The following is a 22,385-nucleotide window of genomic DNA, read 5'->3' on the forward strand; positions in this document are numbered from 1 at the left end:
GCCCAAAAGAAAGAAGTCTCATCACCAATCCCTATGGAGCACTACTTCCCATCTTTAACCCATCTGAGTAAAGTACCCATAACCCCAACTCTCTTTCTCTCTATTCTGTAGCCTGGTTGCTATCCATTCTGTTGGATGTCCCTGACTGCACTTGCTGTGACCTTAATCACGCGATATCTTATCCAAGGCATTTTGAAAATCCTAATATTTACTGCATTATCCTATTCTAGTCTTTCTGTTACTTCAAAGAATTTCATAAGTTTGGTTGGACCTGACCTCCCTTTTTGAAATCTGTGCTGACTACTCTTTTATATTTTCAGTTTCTGGATGTTTTTCTATTGCATTTTCAGAACAAATTCCATTATTTCTCCAACCACCAATGTTAAGCTAACTGGTCTATAGTTTTCTGGGCTTGTTCTATCTTGCTTTTTAAATTTAGGTATAAGGTTCACAGTCCGCCAGCCATTTGGCACTATTCCCTAATTAATTTCGATATATGTATAATTGAGGCTCTGCTTTCTCTTCCCTAGCTTCTTTTAAATGCATAGGTGCAATCCATTTGGGTCAGGGGTTTTATCCTCCCTTAAGTTTGATTAGTTTAGCAATTATCACCCCTCTTTCCATCTTAAATGTCTTCATATCTTTTTTGATCTCATCTTACAATAACGGTATATGCATTTTTAGTTTATGAATTGGAAATAGGTTTTATGAACTGAGAAATAGAGTTTTTGTAGACATGTATTGAGCGTTTTGCATTAGTCTGGGTATGTGTGGGTGCATTGCACATTACCATAGGCAGGTAAAGCGAGGATTCAGTTTCCATCACTGTTGAATCCTTATCTTAGCCATGCTATGTGGCAAAGGAAATACACGTATGGATTCCTCACTGTTACATGGCTTCTTGTAGCCATCCAAATGTGGTGAACTGCGAACAGGCAATCGGGATCACTAGTGTGGGGTGTTACGAAAGTGCTTCCATTATTTTTAATATTTTTATTTTGTTGAGAACTTGTGTTAAAACTGAAAAGATTCCATGGATGTGTTTTTTTTTTTACCAAGTTCACCGATAGGACAAGATGTTGTTTGAAAGCCAGCCCTGCTGGAGGCCACCTGTGATTTGGGCTCAGTAACAACAGAACCCTTGGTGACTTGGAGAAAAATGGTTGCAGGGAAGTCACATGTCAAGACTTACGGAGGTCAGGAGGTCCACTCACTGTTTGGGGTTTGAACATTGTTTTCAATTTTAGTTGTGGTATGGACTGTTTGAAGAAGATGTTTTCCTGCCAAGAAGAAAGGAAACCACACAGCTCACCTCCTTCTCTACCTTTTTGATGAAATCCTGCCAAGATGCAGTGTGGAAAAAAAAATCCCTGGTGCTGTATAGGTCCTGAGGAGCTGAAAAAAAAATCCTGCAATTCAAGTGTGTGCTGACAGAAAAACCTTGATGCCACATTTCTCCCGGAGAGCCTGTTAGAATAATTCTCGACATCTCCAGAATGGACTGCTTCTGAAACGATCCTAGTGACCCATCTCCATATACCCGGATGCCAGACCAAAAAAGGGACAACTGACTTCCTTCTATATCTTTCTTTTTTCGTCAAGAATTAGCAAGTATTTGGCCAAAATAGTTTTTTTTTATAACAGACCTCTGCAGAGTGAAGTTCTGTATTTTTTCCAGTGTGTGTGTGAGTGTAGTTGGGGAATGTTTAAAAAGGGAACTTTCATATTTTAATTGGTGTATTAATGCTTTGCTTTGTTACCGATTAAGTCTTGTTTTATAATGAACTGATAATTTTATTGTTTATTAAAGAAACCTGGTTGGTGTATTTTGTTCTGGGATCAAAAAGAAGTATATGATTGGCTATATCAGTAACCGGGCAAACATTTAAATAGATGTTGTGACCTATGGAGAAGTGGAACCAGGAAAGACAGTGCACTCCTCCCACCTCCGTCGTAACGGGATAAAACTGAGTTAAGGAGAAAGAACTTTCTCCTCAGAAGATAATTTATCCCTTTTTTAAGCAAATCTTCCTTTTTGTTGACCTAGTTGTGCAGCACATCAGTGGTTTACATCTTTGAGTTCTTGAACTTAGTTGTGCCATAAGGGGATATGTTGAGTAGAAGCCAGGTATATCCCCACCTGAAAGGATTGAAAACCTAAGGAAACTTTTTTTTTATTTATTCATTCATGGGATGTTGGTGTCGTTGGCTAGGCCAGCATTTATTGCCCATCCCTGATTGCCCTTGAGAAGGTGGTGGTGAGCTGCCTTCTTGACCCGCTGCAGTCCTTGGCGTGTAGGTACACCAACAGTGCTAGTGGTTTGATGGAACTGAGTGGCTTGCTAGGCCATTTCAGAAGGCATTTAAGAGTCAATCACATTGCTGTGGGTCTGGAGTCACATGTAGGCCAGACCCGGTAAGGACAGCAGATTTCCTTCTCTAAAGGGCATTAGTGAACCAGATGGGTCTTAACCACAATTCACAATGGCTTTATGGTTACCATTAGACTAGCTTTTTAATTTCTGATTTATTACTTGAATTCAAATTGCACCATTTGCTGTGGGGAGCACATGCCCCCAAAGCATTAGCTTGGGTTCTGGATTACTAGTCCAGTGACATTACCACTGTGCCACCACCTCCTCCCACATCACCCCATACTTCTCACTTATAGGGTTGCCAACTCTGTTTGGAATATATTCCTGGAGATGTCACCACATGACCTGCTGCCTGCAATCACCCTGCCCGCACATTCCTGCAATTGGTTTTCCGACTTGCCCACGCTAGCGGTGCCCTGCCTTTCCACGCCAGTTCGGAAACAAACAGGCTCTTTGTTACCCAACTGGTCAATTCTTGACAGTCAGTCAACAGCTTTTTTTCCCCATATCTGATATTTTTGTAACAATTAAACAAAAGTGTTCAAAGAAAATTAAAAAGAATAAAATAATGTCCCTATGATTTTTCTCTTGAATTGCTCAGAGCAGTGACGGAGATTAATTTTTAATTCCTGGAGAGTTGGCATCTCTGCTCACGTATGACCAGTTGGGTCAATCAAATGCAAGCTGAGGATAGGCCGACATTCCCCCCCTCCCACCTAAAAATTGTATATAGAACCAAGGATCTTAAAACAAGGAGGAAGGGAATTTAAAAATCAAGTCACTGCACTTTCAGCTTTGTTCTTGTATTTACCTTTTTCAAATTAATACTTCAGTGGAATTATTGTTATATGTCAGGACTTTTGATCATCTTGCCCACATAACAGTAACCATACTGCAGAAATAATTCATTGAGTGTGAAGCACCTTGTGACATTCTGAGGATGTGACAGCCCTTATATAAATGCACATTTGTTCTTTCTTTCTCTCTTGCCCTGAGAGTCCTCAACATTGACTCCAGATCCCATGAAGTCTCATGGCATCACGTCAAACATGGGCAAGGAAACTTCCTGCTATTTATCCCCCTCGGGTGATGAGTCAGTACTCCTCCATGTTGAACACCACTTGGTAGAAGCACTGAGGGTGGCAAGGGCACAGAATGTACTCTGGATGGGGAACTTCAATGTCCATCACCAAGAATAGCTCGGTTGCACCATGACTGACCAAGCTGGCTGGATCCTGAAGGACATATCTACCTGACTGGGTCTGTGGCAGGGAACCATCACGAGGGAAAAAACTACTCAACCTTGTCCTCACCAATGTACCTGTTGCAGATGCATCTCTCCCTGACAGTATTGGTAGGAGCGATCACATCATAATCCTTGTGAAAACAAAGTGCCGTCTTCAGACTGAGGTTACTGTTACGAGCACTTAATTTTTTTAATTAGAAAAATTCTGAAGATTTGTGTTTTAAAACTGAAAAAAGATTCCATAGATGCCGAATTTTGTTTTTTTTGAAAAGAGGTCATCAGAGGGTCTTTTGGACTGGATTTGTAAGCTACAGTTACTGGATGGCACCTGTTTTCAGATAATTACCCAGCAGGGGTTTTTTTTGACTTGGGAAAGATGTTTACAAGGAAGTAAATTGTAAATTTAAATTGGTAGAATCAATTCTGAGGGAGGATAAACTGCCACTTAGAAAGGCATGGATTAATCAGGGATAGCATGGATTTTTTAGGCGAAGGTCATGTCTTACTAACTTAATTTAGTTTTCTGAGGAAGTAACAGGGAGGATTGATGAAGGTAGTGCAGTGGATGTAGTCTACATGGATTTTAGTAAGGCATTTGACAAGGTCCTGCATGGCAGACTGGTCAGTAAAATGAAAGCCCAAGGGATACAGGGGTATGTGGCAGGTTGGATCCAGAATTGGCTGAGTGACAGGAAACAAAGGGTAGTAATCGACAGATGTTTTTGTGAATGGAAAGCGGTTTCCAGTGGTACTCCACAGGGCTCAGTGTTGGGTCCCTTGTTGCTTGTGGTATATATTAATGATTTGGACTTAAATGTGGGAGGCATGATTGGGAAATTTGTTGATGACACAAAAATTGGCCGTGTAGTTGATAGTGAAGAGGATAGTCATAGACTCCAGAATTATATCAATGGTTTGGTCAAGTGGGCAGGAAAGTGGCAAATGGAATTCAATGCAGAGAAGTGTGACATAATGCATTTGGGGAGGGCAAATAAAGCGAGGAATACACAATCAATGGGAGGATATTGAGAGGGGTAGAAGAAGTGAGAGACCTTGGTGTGCATGTCCACAGGTCCCCGAAGGTAGCAGGACAGGTCGATAGAGTGGTGAAGAAGGCATATGGATTGCTTTCCTTTATTGGCCAAGGTATAGAATACAAAAGCAGGGATGTAGTGCTGGAACTGTATAAAACGCTGGTTAGGCCACAACTGGAGTATTGCGTACAGTTCTGGTCACCAAATTACAGAAAGGGCATAATTGCTCTGGAGAGAGTACAGAGGAGATTTACAAGAATTTTGCCACGGCTTGAAAGTTGCAGCTATGAGGAAAGAATGGATAGGCTAGGGTTGTTTTCCCTGGAACTGAGGAGGCTGAGGCGAGACTTAATTGAGGTGTACAAAATCATGAGTGGCCTAGATAGAGTAGACAGGAAGGATCTGTTTTCCCTGGCAGGGAAGTGAATTACCAGGGGACACAGATTTAAGGTGATTAGTAGAAGGATTAGATGGGACATGAGGAAAAACTTTTTCACCCAGAGGGTGGCAGGTGGCTGAAATTTGCTGCCAGGAATGGTGTGGAGGCAGAAACCCTGAATTCTTTTAAAAGGTATCTGGACATGTACCTGAAGTGTTGTAACCTGCAAGGCTATGGACCAGGTGCTGGAAGTTGGGATTAGATTGGATTGGATTGGCCGGCACACACACGATGGGCTGAATGGCCTCCTTTTGTGCCGTAATTGGTCTATGGTTCTAAGTGACAGGTCAAGATTTATAGGAGTCAGGAGGCTTGACTCCTGAGATGTTTTTGGTTTTGCTTTGGACAGTGAGTTGGTGATATGGACAGTGTTAAAAAGCAGTTAAAGAATGAACGTACAAGGACATGCCCCAACTCAACCTGTTGCAGCTCTTTGAAAAGCCTGCCAGTTTTCTATCTCTTTGAGAAGCTCTGAGAAGCAAGTGTAAGAAACTGCATGAAACCTCAGTTGCTGCACTTTTTCCTGGAAAGCCTGCCCAAACTGATCTTCAATCTTGCCTGACAGGGAGGGAGGGGCTCCTTTCTTTCTTTCGTTTACCTTTTTTCAGCCTCCAATAGCTGTCTCTCTCTTCGGTACAGGGGAAGAAGTTGATTGGAGAGTAACTGGTAAGTTATTTTACTTCTCCTGGTAATAAACAGTTTTTAATGTTAAGTTATGACAGGATCAGTGGAGTATGTGGGAAGTCATGGATACACCACATGTCCTAGATGAACGTATCTACAGGAAGTGTCACCAGCTGCAGAAACCTGAGCTCCGGGTTTCAGAACTTGAGTGGCAGCTGCCGTCACTTGTTGTGCATCTGTGAAGCAGAGGACTACGTGGATAGCACCTTTAGGGAGATGGTCACACCGCAGGTTAGGAGCGTGCAGGCAGTCTAAGAGAATTAGGCAGGCAGTGCAGGAGTCCCTTGATATGATCTCACTCGCTAATCAGTTTTCCATTTTGGATACTGGCGAGAACGATAGTTCCTCGGGGGAGTGCAGTTAAAGCAAAGTCTGTGGCATCATGGGTGGCCCAGCTGCACAGGAGGGGAGGAAGAAGAGTGGAAGGGCAATAGTGATAGGGGATTCAATAATTGGGATCAGACAGGTGCTTCTGCGGCAGTAAGCGTGACTCCAGGATGGTGTGTTGCCTCCCTGGTGCCAGGGTCAAGGATGTCACGGAGCAGCTGCAGGACATCCTTCTGGGGGAGGGTAACCAGCCAGACATCGTGGTCCACATTGGTACCAATGACATAGGTAGGAAGAGGGTTGAGGTCCTGAAAGCAGATTTTAGGGAGTTTGGAAGGAGATTAAAAAGCAGGACCTCCAAAGCAGTAATCTCAGAATTACTCCCAGTGCCATGTGCTAGTGAGCATAGGAATAGGAGGACTGATCGATTGAACACGTGGCTGGAGAATTGGTGTAGGAGGGAGGGCATCAGATTTCTGAGGCATTTGGACTGGTTCTGGGGCAGGTTGGATCTGTGCAAGATGGACAGGCTACAGCTTAACAGGACCGAAATTAACATCCTCGCAGGGAGATTTGCCAGTGCTGTTGGGGAGTGTTTAAAGTAGTTTGTCTGGAGGAGGCGAGCATCAACTAGACTTAGAATGCAGAATGTCAAGAAGACAAGATTAAGGGCACTCTACCTGAATGCACGCAGCATTCGTAACAAGGTAGTTGACGAAAAGGTCCAAATAGAGGTAAATGGATATGATCTAATTGCCATAACGGAAACGTGGCTACAGGGTGACCAAGACTGGGAACTGGATATTCGACATTTAGAAACTACAGACAAAAAGGAAAAGGAGGTGGTGTTGCACTGATAATAAAGGATGGGATCAGTACATTAGCAAAATGTGGAATCCATTTGGGTGGAGCGAAGAAACAGCAAGTGGCAGCAAACATTGGTAGGAGTTGTTTACAGGCCATCAAATAGTAGTGGTAGTGTGGGGCTTGGCATTAATCAGGAGATTAGAGAACCATGTAGCATGGTTAATACAGTAATCATGGGTGACTTCAATCTGCTTATGCACTGGGTATACCTAATGAGCACTGATTCTGTGGAGGACTAGTTTCTGAATTGTGTTGAGATGGTTTTCTAGAGCAGTATGTTGAGAAACTAACTAGAGAACAGACTATTTTAGATCTCATATTATGTAATGAGAAAGGGCTAATTAATAATCTTGTTGTAAAGGAACCTTTAGGGATGAGTGACCATAATATGATAGAATTTTACATTATGTTTGAAAGTGAGGTAGTTCAATCAGAAGCCAGGGTGTTAAATTTGAACAAAGGAAATTATGAAGGTATGAGGAGCAAATTGGCTGAGGTGGATTGGGAAAATACATTAAAAGGTATGACCGTACATAGGCAATGGATAGTCTTTAAAGAAATAATACTTCATTTACAGTAACTATACATTCCTTCAAGGCACAAACACCCCAAAAGTAAAGGCAGTGAACTGTGGATAACAAAGGAAGTTAAGGATTGTATAAGATCAAAAGAAAAGACCTATAAAGTTGCCAAAAATTGTTGTAAACCTGAAGATTGGGAGCATTTTAGAATACAGCAAAGGAGGACGAAGAAACTGATGAAGAAAGGGACAATAGAATATGAATGTAAGCTAGCAAAAAATATAAAAACAGACTGCAAAAGCTTCTATAGGTACATAAAAAGGAAGCGTTTAGCTAAGACAAATGTGGGTCCATTACAGGCAGAGTCAGGAGAATCTATAATGCGGAATAGAGAAATGGCAGAGAAGCTAAATGATTACTTTGTGTCTGTCTTCACTGAGGAAGATACAAGAAATCTCCCAGAACTGGAGATCCAAGGGATTAGGGGGAATGAGGAATTAAAGGAAATTAGTATTAGCAAGAAGGTTGTATTGGAGAAATGAATGGGGCTGAAGGTTGATAAGTCCCCAGGACCTGATATTCTACATCCCAGAGTGTTGAAAGAGGTAGCTATGGAGATAGTGGATGCATTGATGATCATCTTTAAAAATAACGATTGTGGAGCAGTTCCTGCAGATTGGAAGGTCACAAATGTCACCCCACTATTTCATAAGGGAGGGAGAGAGTAAACAGGGAGTTAAAGACCGTTAGCCTTAACATCAGTCGTTGGGAAAATACTAGAATCTATTCTAAAGGATGTGATAAATGGACACTTGGATAATAATGATCTGATTGGGCATAGTCAACAGAGATTTGTGAATGGGAAATAATGTTTGACGAACCTGTTGGAGTTTTTTGAGGATGTTACTGACAGAACTGATAAAGGGGATCCGATTGATAAAGCCCCCCACGGGAGGTTGGTTAGCAAAGTTAAAGCACATGGGATAGGAGGTAATATACTGGCATGGATTAAGGATTGGTTAATAGGCAGAAAGCAGAGTAGGAATAAACGGGCCATTCTTGCATTGGCAGGCTGTGACTAGTGGGGTACCGCAGGGATCAGTGCTTGGGTTCCAGCAGTGCACAATATATATCAATGATTTGGAGGTGGGAACCAAATGCAGTATTTACAAGTTGGCGGATGACAAAACTAAGTGGAAATGTATGTTGTGAGGAACATGCAAAGTGGCTTTAAGGGGATTTGGAAAAACGTAGTGAGTGGGCAAGAACGTTGCAGATGGAATATAATGTGGAAAAATGTGAGGTTATCCGCTTTGGTAGGAGGAATAGATGTGCAGAGTATTTCTTAAATGGTAAGAGATTAGAAAGTGTAGATGTACAAAGGGACCTGGGTGTCCTTGTCAATAAGTCACTGAAAGCTAACATGCAAGTGCAGCAAGCAATTAGGAAGGCTAATAGTATGTTAGTCTTTATCGCAAGAGGATTTCAGTACAAGAGTAGTGAAGCCTTGCTTCAGTTGTATAGAACCTTGGTTAGATCGCACATGGAGTACTGTGTGCTGATTTTGTCCCCATACCTTCGGAAGGATATTATTGCCATAGAGGGAGTGCAACGAAGGTTCACCAGACTTGTTTCCTGGATGGCAGGACTGTCCTATGAAGAGAGATTGGGGAAACTGGGCTTGTATTCTCTAGAGTTTCGAAGAATGAGAGGTGATCTCATTGAAACCTACAAAATACTTAAAGGGATAGACAGGGTAAATGCAAGTAAGATGTTTCCCCTGGTTGGGGAGTCTAGAACCAGGGGACACAATTTCAAAATAAGGGGAAAGCCACTTAGACAGAGATGAGGAGAAATTTCTTTACTCAGGGTTGTGAACCTTTGGAATTCTCTACCCCAGAGAGCTGTGGAAGCTCGGTCATTGAGTATGTTTAAAGTAGAGATCGACAGATTTCAAAATCCAAATGACATAAGGGGATGTGAGGATAGTGTGAGAAAAAGGCATTGAAGTGGATGATCAGCCATGATCATATTGAATGGCGGGGCAGGCTCGATGGACTGATTGGCCTACTTCTCCTATGTTCCTACCTGTTCTCGGAAGATCCTCGTGACAGCCATCTATGTGTATTTGGGATGCCAAATCAAAACAAAGCACATCTGATATCTTTCCATATCTTCTCTTTTATCTTCAAGAATTAGCAAATATTTGGCCAAAATATTATTTTTTTGTTTGATTTGTAATCGAGCTCTAAAGAGTAAATCTCTATTTATCGGTTAGCGTGCGTGTGTGTGTGTGTGCGTGTGTCTAAGGTAAAAAAGGAAATTTTTATATTTCTATCTGTGTGTCAATTCTTTGCATCGTTACTGGTTTTGTCTGGTTTTATAATAAAGTGATAATTTTGTTGTTTATTGAAGAAAACTGATTGGTGTATTTTATTCTGGGATAAAAATGGAGTCTGTGATTGACTTATCAGTAACTGGGTAAACACTTAAATATATGTTGTGACCTGTGGAGTCATGGAGCTAGAAAAACAGTGCACTCCTCCTGCCTTGGTCGTACCAATACCCGACAGCGTGTTGTGTGGCACTACCACTGTGCTAAATGGGATAGATTAAGAACAGATCTGGCAGCTCAAAACTGGGCATCCATGAGGTGCTGTGAACCATCAGCAGTATCAGAATTGTATTCAAACAAAATCTGTAAATTCATGGCCCGGCATATCCCCCACTTTACCATTACCATGCAGCCAGGAATCAACCCCGGTTCAATGAGGAGGGCAGGAGAACATGCCAGGAGCAGCACCAGGCATACCTAAAAATGAGGTGTCAACCTAGTGAAGCTGTTACATCACACAGCTACTTGCATGCCAATCAACGAAAGCAGCATGCAATAGGCAGAGCTAAGCAATCCTACAACCATCAAATCAAATCGAAGCTCTGCAATCCTGCCACATCCAGTCTTGAATAGCGCTGGACAATTAAACAACTAATAAGAGGAGGAAGCTCCACAAATATCCCCATCCTCAGTGATGGGGGAGCCCAGCACATCAATGCAAAAGAGAAAGCTGAAGCATTCACAATCATCTTCAGCCAGAAGATCCATCTCGGCCTCCTCCTGAGGTCCCCAGCATCACAGATGCCATTCTTCAGCCTATCTGATTCACTCCATGTGATAGCAAAAAACTGCTGCAGGTACTGGATATTGCAAAGACTATGGGTCCTGACAACATCCCAGCTGTAGTACTGAAGAGCTGTGCTGAAGAACTAACCATGCCCTTTGACAAGCGTTCCAGTATAGCTGCAACACTGGCATCTACACAACAATGTGGAAAATTGCCCAGGTATGTCCTATCCACAAAAAGCAGGACAAGTCCAATCTGGCCAATCACCACCCATCACTCTACTCTCAATCATCAGCAAAGTTCTGGGAGATGTCGTCGACAGTGCTATCAAATGCCACTTAAACAGCAATAACCTGCTCATCAGGGCTCCTTTTGGGTTCTGCCAGAGCCACTTGGCTCCTGACTTCATTACAACCTTGGTCCAAGTATGGACAAACTGAACTCAAGGTGAAGTGAGAATGATTGCCCTTGATATCAAGGCAACATTTGACCAAATGTGTAGCATCAAGGAACCCTAGCCAAACTGAAGTCAATGGGAATCAAGGAGAAAACTCCCTACTGGTTGCAGTCATACCTAGCACAAAGGAAGATGGTTGCGGTTGTTGGAGGCCAATCATCTCAGCCCCAGTACATAACTGCGGGGTAGTGTCCTAGGCCCAACCATCTTCAGTCCTTTCATCAATGACCTTCCCTCCATCATAAGGTCAGAAATAGGGATGTTCACTGATGATTGAACTATGTTCAGTACCATTCGCAACTCCTAAGATACTGAAGCAGTCCGTGTCGATATGCAGCAAGACCAGGGGAACATTCAGCCTTGGGCTGATAAGTGGAAAGTAACATTTGCGCCACACAAGTGCCAGGTAATAACAATATCCAATAAGAGAGAACCTAACCATCTCACTTGACATTCAATGGCATTACCATTGCTGAATCCCCCACTATCAACATCCTGGCGGTCACCATTGACCAGAAACTGAACAGGAACAGCCATATAAATATTGTGGCTACAAGAGCAGGTCAGAGACCGGGAATTCAGTGGCAAGTAACCCACCTTCTGACTCTCCAAAGCCTGTGCACCATCTATAATTCGGCGCAGGCTTGGAGGGCCGAATGGCCTGTTCCTGTGCTGTACTGTTCTTTGTTTGTTGAGTGTGATGAAATACTCTCCGTTTGCCTGAATGAGTGTGGCTCCAACAACACTCAGGAAACTCGACACCATCCAGGACAAAGCACCCCACTTAATCAGCACCCCATCCACCACCTAAAGCATTGACTCCCTCCACCACCGATGCACAGTGGCAGCAGTGTGTAACATAAACAGGATACACTGCAGCATCTCACCATGCCTCCTTTGACAGCACCTTCTAAACCGCAACTTCTGACAAGGACAGAAGATGCAGGGGAACTCTGCCACCTGCAAGTTCGAGCTTCTTGAGTGTTGTTGGAGCTGCACCAATCCAGGCAAGTGGAGAGTATTCCATCATACTCTTGACTTGTGCCTTGTAGATGCTGACAGGCACTGGGGAGTCAGGAGGTGAGTTGCTCGCCACAGAGTTCCCAGCCTCTGACCTGCTCTTGTAGCTACAGCATTTATGTGGCTGGTCCAGTCCAATTTCTGGCCAATGGTGACAGCCAGGATGTTGATAATGGGGGATTCAGTGATGGTAATGCCATTGAATGTCCAGGAGAGATAGTTAGATTCTCTCTTGTTTGTGATGGTCTTTGCCTGACACTTGTGTGGCGTGAATGTTCCTTGCCACTTATCAGCCCAAGCCCGGATGTTGTCCGGGTCTTGCTGCACTTTAGCTAGCTCTGCCTTCAAACCCTCATAATTGCCTTATTTAAGTTTAAAATACTAGTCTTATATCCACTCTTCGCTCCCTCAAACTGAATGTAAAATTCAATCATATTATGATCGCTGCTGCCTCGGGGTGCCTTCACTATGAGGTCATTAATTAATCCTATCTAGTTGCATAATACCAGGTCTGGTAAAGCTTGCTCTCTGGTTGGCTGCAGAACGTGGTGTTCTAAGAAATTATCCTGAAAAAATCCTATGAACTCCTCATCTAGGCTACATTTGCCCATCTGATTTTCCCAGTCTATATGTAGATTAAAACCCCCATGATTATCGCCGTACCTTTCTGACAAGCTCCCATTATTTCTTGCTTTATACCCCATCCTACCTTGTGGTTACAGTTTGGTGGGCTGCACACCACTCCCACAAGTTACTCCTTTCATTTATCATTTCTCATCTCTACCCAAACTGCTTCTACTTCCTGGTTTCCTGAACTTAGGTGATTCCTCTCTAATGTGCTAACACCATCATTAATTAACAGAGCCATCCCTCCACCTTTTCCTAGATTCTTGTCCTTCCTAAATGTCATGTCAAGAGTTTCTATAGATATTTAAAAAAGAAAAGAGTTAACAAAGTTAGCGTTGGTCCTATAGAAAGTGAGTCCGGGGTATTAATAATGGATAATAAGGAGATGCAAATAAATTGAACAGGTATTTTGCATCGGTCTTCACCATTGAGGATTCAAGTAACATCCCAGTATTAGCTGTAAGTCAGGAAATGGAAGGGAGGGAGGAACTTAAGAAAATTACAATCACCGGGGAAGTGGTACTGAACAAATTGTTGGAACTGCGGGCTGACAAGACCCCGGGTCCTGATGGACTTCTTCCTAGGGTGTTAAAAGAAGTGGCTGGTGAGATGGTTGATGTGTTAGTTTTAATTTTCCAAAATTCCTTAGATTCGGAGAAGGTTCCATTAGATTGGAAAATAGCCAATGTTATTTATTCAAAATAGGGAGGGAAATAGAAAGCAGGAAACTACAGGCCAGTTTGACATCTGTCTTAGGGAAAATGTTAGAAGCTATTATTAAAGACATTATAGCAGGGCATTTAGAAAAATTCAAGGTAATCAGGCAAAGTCAACATGGTTTTGTGGAAGGGAAATCATGTTTAACCAATTTATTGGAGTTCTTTGAGGGAGTTACACTGCTGTGGATAAAGGGGAACCAGTGGATGTATTATACTTACATTTCCAGAAGGCATTTGATAAGGTGCCACATCAAAAGTTATTGCAGAAAATAAAAGTTCATGGTGTAGGGAGTAGCACATTGGCATGGATAGAAGATTGGCTAACTAACAGGAAACAGAGTAGGCATAAATGGGTCATTTTCTGGTTGGCAAGATGTAATGAATGGAATGCCACAGGGCACAATGCTGGGGCCTCAACTTTTTACAATTTATATAAATGACTTAGATGAAGGGACCGAAGAACATAAGAACTAGGAGCAGGAGTAGGCAATTCAGCCCCTCGAGCCTGCTCCGCCATTCAATACGATCATGACTGATCTCATCTCGGCCTCAACTCTACTTTCCTGCCTGTTCTCCATAACCCTTCAACCCATTTCTAATTAAAAATCTGTCTCTCGCCTCTTAAATTTACCCAATGTCCCGACATCCACCGCATTCTGGAGTAGTGAATTCCACAGATTCACGACCTTTTGAGATAAATAATTTCTCCTCATCTCTGTTTTAAATCTGCTACCCCTTATCTTAAAACTGTGACCTCTCGTTCTAGATTTCCCCACAAGAGGAAACATCCTCTCTATGTCTACTTCGTCAATCCCCTTAATCATCTTATATACCTCAATTTGATCTCCTCTCATTCTTCTAAATTCCAGAGAGTAAAGGCCTAAACTGCTCAATCTCTCTTCATAAGACAAGCCCCTCATCTCTGGAATCAATTTAGTGAATCTCCTCTGAACTGCCTCCAATGCAACTACATCCTTTCTCAAGTAAGGGGACCAAACCTGTACGCAATACTCCAGTTGCAGTCTCACTAATGCCTTGTACAGTTGTAGCACAAATTCCATTTGTCTTCCTTATCACCTGCTGTACCTGCAAACTAGTTTGGTATGGTTGCTAAATTTGCTGATGACACAAAGATAGGTAGGCAGGTGAGTTGTGAAGAGGACATAAAGAGGCTACAAAAGGATATAGATAGGTTAAGTGAGTGAGCATTGATCTGGCAAATGGAGTATAATGTGGGAAATTGTCCACTTTGGCAGGAAGATTAGAAAAGAAGCATATTGTCTAAATGGTGAGAAATTGCACAGCTCTGAGGTGCAAAGGGATCTGGGTGTCCTAGTGCATGAATCGCAAAAGGTTAGTATGTAGGTACATCAAGAAATTAGGAAAGCTAATAGAATGTTATCGTTTATCACAAGGGGAATTGAATACGAAAGTAGGGAGGTTATGCTTCAGCTATACAGGGCATTGATGAGACCACATCTGGAGTACTGAGTACAGTACTAGTCTCCTTATTTAAGGAAGGATGTAAATGCATTGGCGGCAGTACAGCGAAGGTTTACTCGACTAATACCTGGAATGGGTGGGCTGTCTTACGAGGAAAGATTGGACAGCCTAGGCTTGTATCTGCTGGAGTTTAGAAGAGTAAGAGGTGACTTGATTGAAACATATAAGATCCTGAGGGGTCTTGACAGGGTGGATGTGGAAAGGATGTTTCCCCTTCTGGGAGAATCTAGAACTAGGGGTCACTGTTTGAAACTAAGGGGTCGCCTAGTTAAGCCAGAGATGAGGAGAATTTTTTTCTGTCAGAGGGTCGTGAGTCTTTGGAATTCTCTTCCTCAAAAGGCGGAGGAAGCAGGGTCTTTGAATATTTTTAAGACAGAGGTAGATAGATTCTTGATAAGCACGGGGGTCGAAGGTTTTATGGGGTAGGTGGAAATGTGGAGTAATCAGGTCAGCCATGAACTTATTGGATGACGATGCAGCCTGGAAGGGCCAAGTGGCCTACTCCTGCTCGTAATTCATATGTTCGTATGTACCCTTCAGTGTTCAGGTCCCAATCTATGTCATCCTGCAGGCATGTATCTGTAATAGCTATCAGATTGTACTTATTTATTTCTATTTGCGCTATCACTTCATCTGTTTTGTTTCGAATGCAATGTGCATTCAGATACAGAGCCTTTAGTTTTGTCCTTTTGTTATTTTTGTAACCTCTAGCCTTATCTGCTGATTTGTTCTTAGATTTGTACTCTCTGTCCCTTCCTGTCACGATCTGTTTATCATTTACCATAATAGCACCTTTCTCTCTTGCCTTGTCTCTGCTCTTTGATTTACCACCTCTTGCCAAATTTGATCCCTTGCCCCCACTATTTAGTTTAAAACCTTCTCTAATTCCCTAGTTATGCGGCTTGCTAGAACACCGGTCCCAACATGGTTCAGGTATAGACTGTCCCAACGGTACAGCCCCGACTTTCCCCAGTACTGGTACCAGTGCCCCGCGAACTTGAACCCACTTCTACCACACCAGTCTTTGAGTCATGCATTCATTTCTCTAATCTTATTTGGCCTATGCCAATTTGCACGTGGATCAGGTAATAATTCAGAAATTATTAGCTTTGAGGTTCTGCTTTTTAATTTAGACTGTAACTGCTCATACTCACTGACCAGAACCTCTTTCCTCGTTCTACCTATGTCACTAGTACCTACATGGACCACGACCACTGGATCCTCCCCCTTTCAACCGCAAGTTCTTCTCCAGCCCAGAGCAGATGTCCCGAACCGTGGCACCAGGCAGGCAACACAGCCGTCTGGACTCTTGCTGTTGGCTGCAGAGGACTGTGTCTGTCCCCCTGACTGTGCTATCCCCTACTACCACTACATTCCTATTTACTCCCCCCACTTGAATGGCTTCCTGTACCATGGTGCCTTGCTCAGTTCACTCATCCACCTTGCAACCTCAGCTTTCATCCATTCAGGTTGAGAGAACTTTGAACCTGTTGGACCATTGCAAAGGCTGAGGCTCCTCTACTTCTACGTCTAGGTCCCCATACCTGCCTCATTCGCAGTCACACCCTCCTGTCCCTGACCATGGACCAAATCAGAAGATCCTAAGGGGTGTGGCCGCCCGGGTAACTTTCCCCCTCCCTGATGTGTCGCAGTATCTGCAGCTCGGCCTCCAGCTCATTAACTCTGAGCCGAAGTTTTGAGCTGCAGGTGTGGTTGCCATGGATCACACTGGTGTCCACAAGCTCCCACATACAGCAGCTGCAACACATCAGCTGCCCTGTTTTATCAGACATTAACAGAAAAATTTTTTAGCGACAGTGCCATAAGAATGGACGGTAAGAGTATAAAGCTTAAAGAGTGCCAATGTGTTGCTGAATGACTTTAAAGGTCTGGTCATTTATAAGCGGACCGACCCTTAAAATTATAAGTTAAAAGCAATTTACTCATGAGGCAAATTAATATAAATTGCTAAGTTTGAACTGAAATCATGGAGATCTGACATACCCATTTATGCCCATATACAAGTTTTCCTATCAACACCTTCTCCTTTGTTATCGCTTGCCCCACCCCGACTTTACTTGCTTATAACCTTTGACATTTCTAATATTTGCCAGTTCCAAAGAAGGGTCACTGACCCGAAATGTTAACTCTGCTTCTCTCTCCACAGATGCTGCCAGACCTGCTGAGTATTTCCAGCATTTCTTGTTTTATTACAAGTTTTCTACGTCTATTTCATGCTCCCAACAACCATCAGGGTCAAATTCATTGAAGATCTTTCCTGTTACAATGTTTCTATTTTATCTTGTCACGTAATAAACAAAAATAAAGTGCAGAATTCAGTTTTGTATATTTTAGCAACATCAGCAAGAAAAGTTTATTTTATGAAGCAGAACTGCTTTCAGATTAAATACTTTGAATATTAAAATACTTAATCCTAGATCATGTGTGTATAAAATATGTATGTGTATAAATGTGTTTGAATAAATCAGCTTAATTCTTGTAAAATTAATACTTCAACGGTTCCTACATAGAGTTATAAGCAGGCGCACTCTGATATCAGCCCATGGACTCCCTGCAGCATACGTCGACCGTCTATTGCTGGTGACCTCTCTCTCGATGCAGCAGTTTTCAATTCAAGATTTTAATAGTAATATTGTAAATATTTAGCACTCAAATAACTTTTCATTTTAATGATGGTAGGGCAAAAATATTTCAATGTTATTTGATATTGTAAGATGGAAATTCTTGTTGATGTAATATTTCTATTACTCTATTGCTATCCTTCCTGACTAAATTTTATGATTTTTCTATTGTTTTCCAGATTCTTTGGTCTTTGGAACAAGGGTGTTGGGTTCCTGAGGAACCATATGAGCTATCAGCCCAATTTCCTGCAGCTATTGTAAGTCAGTTATTATCTGTTGACAGCCTTTTGTTCACAAAACTGTGTTGCAATTGTGGGATGTTAACGGACTTTGAAGAGAGTGTTGACAGCAGCAATATTTTGAACCTTTGTTGACACGCAGTTTTTTTGGTTTTTATCGAAGGAGGTTTTTTCTTCTTACTGAGCTTAATGTTTTGTTGGTGATTATCACCTGCAGTTAACCACAAAATTGAAATCTGCCCTAAAATCAACTTTCTAGCATAGATAGTGATTATAGAGTGATTCATTAGCATGGACTTTCATGCTATGTTTGTTTGTCTGTATTTCAAAGTGAATTTATTAAATGTTTGGGGAAAAGGCTCTTCATATTGTATGAGAGATTTGAGGAACAGTACTTGACATTTCTGGTGCTGTCGTTTTGGTTTCATTTTCAGTTTACAGACTTTTTATCGAGTTCTTGTAGGCTAAAGAGTTCACTTTCCATGTACAGTAAGGATATTGGCAATTCCACTGGGGAAAATTACCTCGGGCATTCGCCGTTTTAGAAAATTGTAGTTTAAGTATGTGTGCTTATCTTTCCACACTCCTTTGTATGACAGACGTGCCAGCTCTTGTGATTTGAGCATGAGGGGCACGACTGTAAGTTAAAATTAAGCCTTGCTTGTGATCTTGCGAGAGGGCTCTAAAATCTCTGGATTTTTGATAGACATTCAAAAACTCGCCTTACGTAGGTCCTGCTCCCTCTCCTCCAGATGGATCATGGTAAACATATTATTATGCCTCCAAATCAACACTGCGAAGAATGCGTGATGATACTGAGGGAGGACCTTTACAGGTGTATGGAAGCTGCTCTTATGAAATGGAACAAAAAGACTCAGATTTAAATATAAAGCTGTATTTATACAGCATGAAACACGTTTCCCAATAGTGATACCCACACCTGATGCTTTGCACAGCAAACCAACAGTAATCTCACTTAGATTCACTTCAGTTTTTAAATTGGACTTTCCAACACAAGCCTTAGCAAATCCAGGCAATTTTCTTTCCAGTTGTAGCCAGGTTGCAAGTATAAATTTGGCCAAGTCTCTGTCATATGCAGGGTGCTTAGTGCTGACTCCTATTGTTACTGACTACCGGAGTTTTAGTCTGGCCAGCAGTAGGATGAGTGTGGTGGCCACAGGCCCAAGCACTGGCTGGTGATTCTTTGTCAGCGAGTGCTGTCCAAGGCATAATTGACCCAGGGGATGCATTAAAAAGCTGTTACCTTATTAACATGGTGTTATATCAGAATGGGGCAGAAATAGTTTAGTTTTTTGAGGTAGTAGGAAGCATTTATTGAGAATGCTATGGGAAGAGCTGCAGATTGAGAAAAGAATTTAGTGTCTGTTAGCAGGGGATAGTTTGGGTGGCCAGCTGGAACGGAGGAGAGGTGGCTGGTTGCTGTGATACAGAATATGGAACTGTACTCTCACCTACCCGTTATCCATAAATGTGATGAGTAAAGTGAGGGAAGAATGCAGATGACCTTTTGTACGCTGTGTGTGAATAATGGTACAGTGTTATTGTTGTATCATAAATTAAACCAATACTGAATAAATATGTCACCTAATTTTCATGTCCCGATAGTGGATAGGAGCAACAAAGGACTTGATCACTTGGACTGTCTTTTTATTTCATGCCTCTTATTGAGCCACATGATGTGAGTCATGCAAGCAGAAAAATTAATCTTCTAGATCTGGCACCTAGTTTCAATCATTTCATTACCCTATTCTTTTCTGGTAGTCTGTATTTTATTTAGAATTACTGATATTTAGAAATGTAGCAACATACAGAACCACAAAAAATCACTTTGGTCCATCTGGTTGTATCAAGTTTTGTGTTGCAAGTTATTTTTCTGTTCTACAAGTTTAAGATGTTCTATTGTGGTATTTTTCTGTCAATTTCCTGATTTTTGTCTTTGTGAACCGTAGGTATTAATTGGGAACAAAAGGTTTTTGTAACTGCCAGAGAGATTTTTATTTGTAGAATCAAAATATTACAATACAGAAACATGTAATTTGGCTTTTCCTTTTGTTACGGTTTTTTTTTAAAGTTGCACCTCCAATGTGCTGATCAAAAGATGCATTAAATATAGAAAATATATGTTAGGAAAATAAACTCTCAAGTGATATTAGGAAGCTATTATTGGAAAACAAATTGAATTCCGCTGCTCTGAGTTGTAATTCTGCTTACACCACACGAATCTCCTCCTACCTTATTTCATCTACCCACTTAGCATATCCTTCTATTCATTTCTCCATTATGAATTATGATTATAGCCTGGATTGCATGACATGAAAGTGTGGTGGAAGCGCATTCAATAGTAACCATTTTCAGATGCAGTAATATAGCTCTAACCAGTTAGAGATTAAATAAGCCAGTCAATCTATATCGGTTTATGTTTGGAAAAAATAACGGCTCATGATTTTTATATCAAATCTTTTGATTTTTAAGAGTTGTCTCTTAATTTATGAGAGGGTAGGGTTGGCATAAGAAGCCCCATTCCAGCCTTTTTAATCAATTCTGTTTCTCCAATTTGTAGCAAATCTTTTTCTTGCCTCTGGCATTAGAAAAAAAATTGTCATCTTTTATTTGTTTATTGGTATAAGCACTTCAATATACTATTGTGGTTCCCTCAACAAATGTCATAGAAGTTTGAGTGATTGAACTTTCATTTTGTACTTTTGGTATGCAAAATCCTTGTGCTGTTCATCACAAATGCCATTTAAGATGGAGTCTATTGAAGCAAATCTCATTCATCTCTCACTACAGCTACCAGCTCGAGGCTTCAAATTGAATGACAGATTCCAATGACTAATTCCCATGGCAGAAGTCCCCATTTTCCATCTTTGTACACCTTCTCCAACTAGAAAGGCTGCTCCTAGCTCAGCAATATGGCACGATGCACTCAATTTATCTTTTGGAAGGCTGTCCTGACCGCTAGAATGTGAAAAGTTTAATCAAATTGGCACAGAGAGGTCTTGGCCGCCAACTCAGTGAACAGACACTTTCATTAAAGACATTAGAGCAATTAAACAGTCAGTCATGAGAAGGCAGAACTCACAAAGCAACTCCTGTAAAGATGAATGTTTCAAGCAGGTTCCAATGGTACCTGGTAAAAAAATGTTGTCCTAGCATTGTAGTAATGCATATGTAATAATCATTTAGGTTGCAGTAAGTGGAAACTCAGTTCTTCCACTTCCACCATTATTACACTTGCATCCTCTTCTGCAGAAGTGGATCATGTAGGGATGGGGATGGTAAGGGGAGTGACTATTTTATAAGGAATGGTTCTAGAAGTAGTGTGAATAGCAAAGACTTATGATTTGTTGTTTTCTCAGAATGGTTGGAAACAGCACATACCAAGGACTTGCTAATTAAAAGATACAGAATTTACTATTTGCTGAAGTGATCAAATGGGTCCTTCCCAGCAAAGGTGAAGAGTTTTAGTCTTATGACTCCATTGTTGTGAAACATTTTGGAAAGCCTTGAGATTGTGACATGCCCTTTATGAATACCAGTTCTTCCTTGCATTATGGGAGGCACCTAACTGATCCCTTAATACTTATAGCCAGGACTTGAAAGGAACATGATCCCATGTTGGTATCAGGGAAGCCAACAGGAAATGTCATGAGTTTAATTTAGCTCCATCATACTTGCCCATCTAAGAGCGAAGACCAAAGCACGGAAAGTCCTCATCAGGGAACTTCTCTTTGCTGACGATGCTGCTTTAACATCTCACACTGAAGAGTGCCTGCAGAGTCTCATTGACAGGTTTGTGGCTGCCTGCAATCAATTTGGCCTAACCATCAGCCTCAAGAAAACGAACATCATGGGGCAGGACGTCAGAAATGCTCCATCCATCAATATTGGCGACCACGCTCTGGAAGTGGTTCAAGAGTTCACCTACCTAGGCTCAACTATCACCAGTAACCTGTCTCTAGATGCAGAAATCAACAAGCGCATGGGAAAGGCTTCCACTGCTATGTCCAGACTGGCCAAGAGAGTGTGGGAAAATGGCGCACTGACACGGAACACAAAAGTCCGAGTGTATCAAGCCTGTGTCCTCAGTACCTTGCTCTATGGCAGCGAGGCCTGGACAACGTATGTCAGCCAAGAGCGACGTCTCAATTCATTCCATCTTCGCTGCCTCCGGAGAATACTTGGCATCAGGTGGCAGGACCGTATCTCCAACACAGAAGTCCTCGAGGCGGCCAACATCCCCAGCTTATACACACTACTGAGTCAGCGGCGCTTGAGATGGCTTGGCCAAGTGAGCCGCATGGAAGATGGCAGGATCCCCAAAGACACATTGTACAGCGAGCTCGCCACTGGTATCAGACCCACCGGCCGTCCATGTCTCCGCTTTAAAGACGTCTGCAAACGCGACATGAAATCCTGTGACATTGATCACAAGTCGTGGGAGTCAGTTGCCAGCGTTCGCCAGAGCTGGCGGGCAGTCATAAAGGTGGGGCTAAAGTGTGGCGAGTCGAAGAGACTTAGTACTTGGCAGGAAAAAAGACA

At 42.0% G+C, this 22,385-nt stretch overlaps 1 protein-coding gene across 1 annotated transcript in view; it reads left to right on the plus strand.

The window, feature by feature from the left end:
* The window catches only part of mcph1 (microcephalin 1), a 429,556-nt gene that overhangs the window by 157,999 nt on the left and 249,172 nt on the right, over positions 1 to 22,385 (plus strand). The window contains exon 13 of the mRNA XM_068021514.1: positions 17,763 to 17,840. Within this exon, the coding sequence (XP_067877615.1) occupies positions 17,763 to 17,840 (78 nt within the window). The remainder of the gene's footprint in view (positions 1 to 17,762; positions 17,841 to 22,385) is intronic.

This window comes from Heterodontus francisci, chromosome 3 (genome assembly GCF_036365525.1).
Source record: "Heterodontus francisci isolate sHetFra1 chromosome 3, sHetFra1.hap1, whole genome shotgun sequence".
Taxonomy (NCBI): Eukaryota; Metazoa; Chordata; class Chondrichthyes; order Heterodontiformes; family Heterodontidae; genus Heterodontus; species Heterodontus francisci.